The sequence below is a fragment of the Anolis sagrei genome, chromosome 4 (assembly GCF_037176765.1).
Source record: "Anolis sagrei isolate rAnoSag1 chromosome 4, rAnoSag1.mat, whole genome shotgun sequence".
Classification (NCBI taxonomy): domain Eukaryota; kingdom Metazoa; phylum Chordata; class Lepidosauria; order Squamata; family Dactyloidae; genus Anolis; species Anolis sagrei.
In genome coordinates, this window is record NC_090024.1 from 124,824,975 (window position 1) to 124,834,547 (window position 9,573).

Here is a 9,573-nt window from a genome sequence, read left to right on the forward strand (position 1 = left end):
AGGTTGTGAATTACTGAATTACCAACCAGGATTCTTCATTTTACTTGTGCTTTTACTTGTGTCGCATTCTGGTTATAGCATGTTTCAACTGATGCGCTCTCACCACTTCTGTTTCCAAACACAGAGAGAGCGCTGATCAGAAAGGCAGTTACAGCAATAACCACTGCATCCTATTCTGGTCAAGTGACTTTTATTGCTAGTAACTGGGTGGAGTTTCCAGCTTTCTCTGACATCCTTCCTTACTCTGTCATTTCCACAGAAAAAGAAAAAAACACCTTTCCCATGGTTATATTTATCCCCAACTTCCCTATTCCTCAGACACTTGCACACAAAAACTGTATGAGATATATTTACAGTTTTCTTCCATTTGTGTGTGCCAAACGTCCCTTGGTTCCCACTGTTGTCATTATACTGGACGTGTTCGGACTGCTCTACTTCAGAACATATTAACAAAACATTCTAACAGTGTTTCTCAACCTTCCTAATGCCGCAACCCCTTAATACAGTTCCTCATGTTGAGGTGACCTCCAACCATAACATTATTTTTGTTGCTACTTCATAATTGTAATTTGGCTACTAGGTTCTTGTGGGTTTTTTCGGGCTATATGGCCATGTTCTAGAGGCATTTCTCCTGACGTTTCGCCTGCATCTATGGCAAGCATCCTCAGAGGTAGTGAGGTCTGTTGGAAATAGGAAAGTGGGTTTATATATCTGTGGAATGACCAGGGTGAGACAAAGGACTCTTGTCTGCTGGAGCTAGGTGTGAATGTTTCAGCTGACCACCTTCATTAGCATTTGAAGGCCTGGCTGAGCCTGGGAAAATGTTTTGTTGAGAGGTGTTAAGATGTGCCTGGTTGTTTCCTCTCTGCTGTTTTGCTGTTGTAATTTTAGAGTTTTTTAATACTGGCAGCCAGATTTTGTTCATTTTCATAGTCTCTTCTTTTCTGTTGAAATTGTCCACATGCTTGTGGATTTCAATGGCTTCTCTATGTAGTCTGACATGGTGGTTGTTGGAGTGGTCCAGCATTTCTGTGTTCTCAAATAATATGCTGTGTCCAGGCTGGTTCATCGGGTGCTCTGCTATGGCTGACTTCTCTGGCTTCTGCAGTGCCTTTCATGTTCATTGATTCATGTTTGGGCAATGCTGCGTTTGGTGGTCCCTATGTAGACCTGTCCACAGCTGCATGGTATACGGTAGACTCCTGCAGAGGTGAGAGGATCCCTCTTGTCCTTTTGTTGGATTTTCTTGGTGGGTCTGTAGGTGGTTTGTATGTTGTGTTTCCTCATCAGCTTCCCTATGCGATCAGTGGTTCCCTTGATGTATGGCTACTGTTATGAGTTGTGATGTAAATATCTGAGATGCACGATGTATTTTCATTTACTGGACCAAATTTGGCATAAATACCAGATACACCCAAATTTGAATACTGGTGGGGTTGGGGGTGGATTGTTTTGTCATTTGGGAGTTGTTGTTGCTGGGATTTATAGTTCACCTACCACCAAAGAGCATTCTGAACTCCACCAATGATGGAATTGAACCAGACTTGGCACACAGAACATGACTAACATAAGATACTCGAAGGGTTTGGTGGAGAGAGGAGATTCCATCTGAACATTAGGAAGAACTTCCTGACTGTGAGAGCCGTTCAGCAGTGGAACTCTCTGCCCCGGAGTGTGGTGGAGGCTTCTTCTTTGGAAGCTTTTAAGCAGAGGCTGGATGGCCATTTGTCGGGGGTGATTTGAATGCAATATTCCTGCTTCTTGGCAGGGGGTTGGACTGGATGGCCCATGAGGTCTCTTCCAACTCTTTGATTCTATGATTCTATGATTCTATGACACTGATCTTGAGTTTGGGAGTTGTAGTTCACCTATATCCAGAAAGCACTGTAAACAAAAACAATGATGGATCTGGACCAAACTTAGCACAAATACTCAATATGCCCAAATGTGAACACTGGTGGAGTTTGGGGGAAATAGACCTTGACATTTGGGAGTTGTAGTTGCTGGGATTTATAGTTCACTTACAATCAAAGACCATTTTGAACCCCACCAACAATAGAATTGGGCCAAACTTCCCGCACAGAACCCCCATGACCAACAGAAAATACTGTTTTCTGATGGTCTTTGGCGACCCCTTTGACACCCCCCTCGCGACCCCCTCAGGGATCCCGACCCCCAGGCTGAGAAATGCTGTCCTAACACATTGATGTCTGAAGTGGATCACTGAGCACATGCCCTTGAGATAACCTTTCTCTACAGAAATTTCCTATCCTGTACTACTACCCCAGAATGTGTTAGATAGAAATGGCACAGTATTTCTAGTCATATAAAAATACTGATTGATGAACATGTGGAATATTGATAGCACCTGGGTAATGACTGTGAATTGTCATGATGCAAAACCTAAGGGGTTGTGGTAATAGCTAAGCCATAACCACTTGAGATCTATTGCGAAGGGGTTGATTCAGCCAGTGTTCCTTCACTGATGACCTATCTGAAGGTGGCTGTATAAGAAGGGTGAAATAATCCACCTTTCTCTCTCATGTGTGACTCAGTGTGAGTATCTGCCTGTGTTGTATATGACCAGAGGCGGCCCTAGGTAATTTTCAATGGTAAACAAACAGTATTTTGCCCCCACCCCCCACCCCACCCAATCACTGATATATATTTTCTGTTCGTCATGGGAGTCCTGTGTGCCATATTTGGTTCAATTCCATCATTGGTGGAGTTCAGAATGCTCTTTGATTATAAGCGAACTATACATCCCAGTAACAATTCACATATGTCAAGGTCTATTTTCCCCCAAGAGTGCCTCAAGAGTACCCCTGGGCAAAATCAACTATACTGCAAATGCTTATTTTGCGTAATGGGTTGAGCCGCCCCTGTATATGACTATTGGGAGTTGTAGTTACTGAGATTCACAGTTCACTTACAATCAAAGAGCATTCTCAACCCCACCAACGACAGAACTGGGGCAAACTTCCCGCACAGAACCCCCATGACCAACAGAAAATACCATCCAATCCAACTCCCTCCACCAGGGCAAGAAAACGTAATCAAAGCCCTCCTGACAAAGATCCATCCAGCCATAGATATATATATGATTCACACACAGAGAGATATAGTATCATAGATTTCAAAGGGACCCCTAAAGAAGGACAACTATATATTGCATGTTGAGTAGGCAAACCAGACAATCTCCACATCAACACTGACAAAGAAACAGCAAGAAATACTGTTTACCCACAAGCAAAAACAAATTTCATATATTGAAAACCAAAACTTTCTCATTACTTTATATTCCAGATCACCAAACTGGGCCACAGCAACACGTGGCAGTGGATAGCTAGTAACATAATAAAATCAATCACATAGGGCGGCCCAAATAAACCCTGCGGAGCACATGGGTACACACTGCAGGTGGCTCCCTCCTGATGTCTTCACATTAGATCCTATTATGGATTTTTGTGGCAAGATTTGTTTTGAGAGGGTTCGCCTTTGCCTTTTTCTAAGGCTGGAAGAATATGACTTGCACAAGGTCACCGAATAGGTTTCCAAGGCTGAGCATTATGCAAACCTTGATCTAGCACGCTGGATATGAATATGGATTAATTAAAGGCGTGGAAAGTTTGACTGGCTTTCCATCATGACATTTAAAAAAGATTTTTTGAAGAAATATGTTGTGTTTTGCAGTTAAAGAAAGCCACAAATAGATTGCCTCGAAGTACTGCGCACCAGCTGAAGATCCGTTCGAAATAGCTCCTTCCATTACTGGAGGCAAATTCCAGGGTCATAGAATCAAAGAGTTGGAAGAGACCTCATGGGCCATCCAGTCCAACCCCCTGCCAAGAAGCAGGAATATTGCATTTAAATCACCCCTGACAGATGGCCATCCAGCCTCTGTTTAAAAGCTTCTAAAGAAGGAGCCTCCACCACACTCCGGGGCAGAGAGTTCCACTGCTGGACGGCTCTCAGAGTTATTATTATTATTATTATTATTATTATTATTATTAAACTTTATTTGTACCCCGCTAGCATCTCCCGAAGGACTCGATGCGGCTTACAAAGGCCAAGGCCTCAACAACAACAGACAATAACAATACAATGCAAGCAAATTAAAAACATAAGCAATAACAACAACAAAACATTACACTATTACGCAATAAAACCAGGGCCGGGCCAATGAAGGGTACAGGTTAAAAAAGTGCTGGGTGTAAGAGGTGATATGTTGGGATTCTGGGCAAGTGCAATGTGCAGAGAGTCTTAAGCTCTAATAAAGTGCTTCTGGGACGTAGTGCTGGAGGTTATCCTATTCAGGAAAGGCACATCGGAATAGCCAGGTCTTCAAGTTCTTCCTAAAGACTGCCAACGTAGGTGCTAGTCTAATGTCTTTGGGGAGGGTGTTCCAAAGTTAGGGGGCAACCACAGAGAAGGCCCTGTCCCTCGTCCCCACCAAACGTGCCTGCGACACAGGTGGAATCGTGAGCAGGGCCTCTCCGGATGAACGGAGGGAGCGCGTGGGTTCATATACGGAGTCAGGAAGTTCTTCCTCATGTCCAGATGGAATCTCCTTTCTTGTAATTTGAAGCCATTGAAGCCATTGTCTCCAGGGAAGCAGAAAACAAGCTTGCTCCCTCCTCCCTGTGGCTTCCTCTCACATATTTATACATGGCTATCATATCTCCTCTCAGCTTTCTCTTCTTCAGGCTAAACATGCCCAGCTCCTTAAGCCACTCCTCATAGGGCTTGTTCTCCAGACCCCTGATGATTTTAGTCGCCCTCCTCTGGACACATTCCAGCTTGTCAAGATCTCTCTTGAATTGTGGTGCCCAGAATTGGACACAATATTCCAGGTGTGGTCTAACCAAAGTGGAATAGAGGGGTAGCATGACTTCCCTAGATCTAGACACTAGGCTCCAATTGATGCAGGCCAAAATCCCATTGGCTTTTTTTGCCGCCACATCACATTGTTGGCTCATGTTTAACTTGTTGTCCACGAGGACTGCGAGATCTTGTGGTGGCATATACGTTCGAATAATAAATAAACTGCGCATCTGTATGCTTGTCCACTACGCCCTGCCTCACGTACAGAGGAAGAATTGTTGGAGGCTACAGACAATGCCGTTGCTGTTGCCCGTTTTGGGTCGAAAGATATTTCGTCGCCTGCGCTCCTTGTATTTTTATTAGTTTTGTACTAATTTATGCAAAGACTGTGGTGTCCTTCTTGCAAGAGTGTGAGATGAAGGCATTGCGAAAGCAGCTCCCCTCCTTATTGTCCGCCTCTCCCTCGTTCCCTCCCTCCCTTTTTCACACGTACTGCTCTCGAGCCAGGCATTGTCCCCCATTCTGTATCTTTGCTTTCTTCAAACAGCTTTTTAAGTGTCCATTTTGAATGCTGCCAACCAGGGAGGCTTGACATTTGTTCCAACATCTCCAGCCGCTAATTTTTCGTCCCATTACTGCTTGCACTTAAAACAATCAACCATCAAACAGCAAGTGCAAAATTGACTTCTTGGGCTTCCAATTCCCCATTTCCAAATTGCTTTCTGGACTTAACTATGAAGTACACCACAGAAGGGATGAAGCATCCCACTAGAAAGTTCGTGTCTAAACAGAAGCGGAAGTGCACACGCAGCCTTTTACTGTTAACCTACATATTATTACAAAAGCTCTCGGTCCCATTCAAGCTTCCTCCTCTCCTATGGCCCAATTTTTCTCTGAACTGCTTTGCTGCTCATTCCTATCTGAAGGTTATTACATCTACTTCTCCCTCCTTCCCCTTGACAGGCACCTCTCTCAAACTTTTTCATTCATATCAACAGTGGGACTCTCTCAGAGCAGAGAGATAACAGAATGTGAAATCATACGAGGGTTGAATGAAAAGTCACGCCTCCACCTTCATAACTCCTCAACAAATGGCAGTACCGGTATGTGGCAGGTACTGGCTTGTTCAGTAGACTCTCCTCTACAGTTCCATTTCAGTAGGAAGCCTTAGCATTGAATGGTTGTGTTGTTAAAGTGCAAAGTATGGATCCCTGTTTGCATTTTCGGTTAGGTCTTGTTTACTGTAATTGTTGTTCGGGCCTGGCCTCATGTAAGCTGCTCCAAGTCCCCACCGGGGAGATTTTTTTTTTTTTGTCATGTCAGAAGCGACCTGAGAAACTGCAAGTCGCTTCTGGTGTGAGAGTATTGGCCGTCTGCAAGGATGTTGCCCAGGGGACGCCCAGATGATTTGATGTTTTATAATCCTTGTGGGAGGCTTCTCATGTCCCCACATGAGGTGCTAGAGCTGCCCGTCCATTATGTAAAGATAGCGGTTGCGGTACACTTTTTTTGCCAGGGGCGCAAAAGCGCCTCTGTAAATGCCCCTCAACCGCCACTTGAGGAGCACCCCCTCGGCTCACAACAGCCCTAGCAATCTGGGGGGAGCCTCAGCTTCCTTGCCTCACTGCCGAGCGATCCTCATCCTGAAGGGGCTGGGCCCTTGAGCCTCGCCTAGCCCCTCTCGTTCCTGCTCCATATCAATGATTGGTTGGCCGGGGGGGGGGGGGTGCCAAAATACTGTTTGCTTATCATTGAAAATTACCTAGGGCCGCCTCTGCCAGACTCTGGGGTGTAGTGCTAATCTCTGTTTCTAAGCCAAAGAGTCGGCGTTGTCCATAGTCACCTCTAAGCTCATGTGGCCTGCATGGAGTGCAGTTACCTTCCCGCCAGAGTGGTACCTATTGATCTACTCACATTTGCATGTTTTCAAACTGCTAGGTTGCCAGAAGCTGGGGCTGACAGCGGAAGCTCACACCACTCCCCAGATTCGAACCTGTGACCTTTTGGTCAACAAGTTTAGCAGCTCAGTGGTTTAACCACCGAGGGCTCCCATGGAACAGTAAAAGGTAAAGGTAGTCCCCTGACATTAAGTCCAATCATGTCTGACTCTGGGGTGTGGTGCTCATCTCCATTTCTAAGCCGAAGAGGCAACGTTGTCTATAGACACCTCCAAGGTCTTGCGGCCAGCATGACTACATGGAGTGCAGTTACCTTCCCGCCGGTGCGGTACCTATTGATCTACTCACATTTGCATGTTTTCGAACTGCTAAGTTGCCAGAAGCTGGGGCTGACAGCGGAAGCTCACACCGCTCCCCAGATTCGAACCTGTGACCTTTTGGTCAACAAGTTTAGCAGCTCAGTGGTTTAACCACCGGGGGCTCCCATGGAACAGTAAAAGGTAAAGGTAGTCCCCTGACATTAAGTCCAGTCATGTCTGACTCTGGGGTGTGGTGCTCATCTCCATTTCTAAGCCGAAGAGGCAACGTTGTCTATAGACACCTCCAAGGTCTTGCGGCCAGCATGACTACATGGAGTGCAGTTACCTTCCCGCCGGAGCGATACCTATTGATCTACTTACATTTGCATGTTTTCGAACTGCTAGGTTGCCAGAAGCTGGGGCTGACAGCGGAAGCTCACGCCGCTCCCCAGATTTGAACCTGTGACCTTTTGGTCAACAAGTTTAGCAGCTCAGTGGTTTAACCACCGGGGGCTCCCATGGAACAGATGGAGGTCAGCTGTGACCAGCAGTGCTGTGGAGTTTGAAGAGGCACGAATGGAGGGCGAAAGAGAGAAACATGTCAAGAGAAAGGTGCGTCAAGCCAACCCAACCAGGACCGCCTTCCACCTGGAAACCAATGTCCTCACTGCAGAAGATGCAGATCAAGAATAGGGCTCCACAGTCACCTACGGACCCACCGCCAGAACACAGATCTTGGAAGACTATCCTACTCGGACAATGAGGGATCGCCTACGTCATTTTACACAGCTTTGTAAAATCCCACATTATCGGCTCTGAACTGGATTATATGGCAGTGTGGACTTCGATAACCCAGTTCAAAGCAGATATTATGGATTAAAAAAGGTAAAGGTAGTCCCCTGACATTAAGTCCAATCATGTCTGACTCTGGGGTGTGGTGCTCATCTCCATTTCTAAGCCGAAGAGGCAACGTTGTCTATAGACACCTCCAAGGTCTTGCGGCCAGCATGACTACATGGAGTGCAGTTACCTTCCCGCCGGTGCGGTACCTATTGATCTACTCACATTTGCATGTTTTCGAACTGCTAGGTTGGCAGAAGCTAGGGCTGACAGCGGAAGCTCATGCCGCTCCCTGGAATTGAACCTGCGACCTTTTGGTCAACAAGCTCAGCAGCTCAGCGCTTTAACCCACTGCGTACCTTTGGTATTTATCTGGCAGTGCAGAAAACTCCACAAAAAAGAAGAGGCCAATCCAGTAACATCCAAAGTGTTTAATCTGTATCACACACGTCAAAATAATACAAAAACCCACAACGATCCAAGAAAGGGAACAACTGTACAAAAGGCTCCCCCAACAACCGCCTTTATAGAACAAAGGTGGCTAAGGGTAGTCCAAAAACATGACACACCAGGGAACAACAGATCCTCCCCAAGGTCTCAAAGACAACTCCATCAGGAAGCCACAACCCAACAAGGGGGGAGTCCCAGGAGGAGAGAGTCCCAGGAGGAGAGAGTCCCAGGAGGAGAGAGTCCCAGGAGGAGAGAGTCCCAGACTCCCTGCAATGCTTCCTAGAGAGGTCAAAAGGCGACGATGGCGGTGCTCCAGGGGCTGAGGCTGCGGAGGGGCTCTTCCTCGTCCTGCCTTCGCCTCCCTCGCCCTCCTCCTCCTCCTCCCTTCTTGCTCAAGAGTCCCGAGAAGCTGGATCCGAAGATGGAGATGAGGCTGGCCACGTTGCCGGGCTCCCTGCCTGGCTCCTCTTCCTCGCGGCGGGGCTTCTTGGAGGGCGCCTCCCCTTCCTCCACCCCCTCCTCCTCCTCTTCCTCGCGGGCGGCGCTGCGCTTCCTGGGGCAGAAGGGCGGGGCCGGCAGCCGGGAGCAACAGCAGGGGCAGCCCGGCGCCAGGAAGGGAGGCAGCCCCGTTCCTCCTATTCCTCCTCCTCCTCCTCCTTCCAGGAAAGCCTGGCGCGCGCTGCGCAGGACCAGCGAGACCAGGAGGTTCTTGTGCAGCTTGGCTCCGCCGCGCTGGCACCGCGCGTTGTACATCTTGCCCAGCGAGATGCTCACGATGCGGTGCGCCTCCAGCCGGCACTCCATGCCCGGACGCTCGCCTCCGCTTCCACCTCCGACAGCACTACGCGTCCCCCATCCTTCTCCTCCCGATTAGAGCCAGGCTGCCTGGAACGCGCGCTTTTTACCCCGCCGCTCCGCCTCCCCGCCAATCAAGAGCCAACTCGCCTGGAATCCAAACTCCGCCCCTCTCCGCGCCCGCGCCCAATCAAAAGAAGAGAGTGGGAAGGTTTTCGAATGTGGGCGGGGGAGCCCCAGCGGGCCCGCGACGCTTTTAAAGGGGCAGCGACTCGCAGGGGAGGGGAGCATCAGATTACACTATGCAGTGTTTCTCAACCTGGGGGTCGGGACCCCTGAGGGAGTCGCAAAGGGGTGTCAGAGGGGTCACCAAAGACTATCAGAAAACACAGTATTTTCTGTATTGTCGAAGGCTTTCATGGCTGGAATCACTAGGTTCTTGTGGGTTTTTTCGGGCTATAGAGCCA

At 47.9% G+C, this 9,573-nt stretch overlaps 1 protein-coding gene across 1 annotated transcript; it reads right to left on the reverse strand.

Annotated features, from left to right (window-relative positions):
- Nucleotides 1–8,277: 8,277 nt before the first annotated feature.
- IER5 (immediate early response 5) lies at nt 8,278–9,253 on the reverse strand. The gene has a single exon (XM_060771621.2). It carries the CDS (start codon nt 9,113–9,115, stop codon nt 8,600–8,602), a length of 516 nt encoding a protein of 171 aa, XP_060627604.2. The 5' UTR covers nt 9,116–9,253; the 3' UTR covers nt 8,278–8,599.
- Between the last annotated feature and the right edge of the window lie 320 nt (nt 9,254–9,573).

Bases quoted from the DNA above. Each gene is read 5' to 3' on its own strand.
- IER5 (XM_060771621.2), bottom strand. From the start codon at position 9,115: ATGGAGTGCCGGCTGGAGGCGCACCGCATCGTGAGCATCTCGCTGGGC.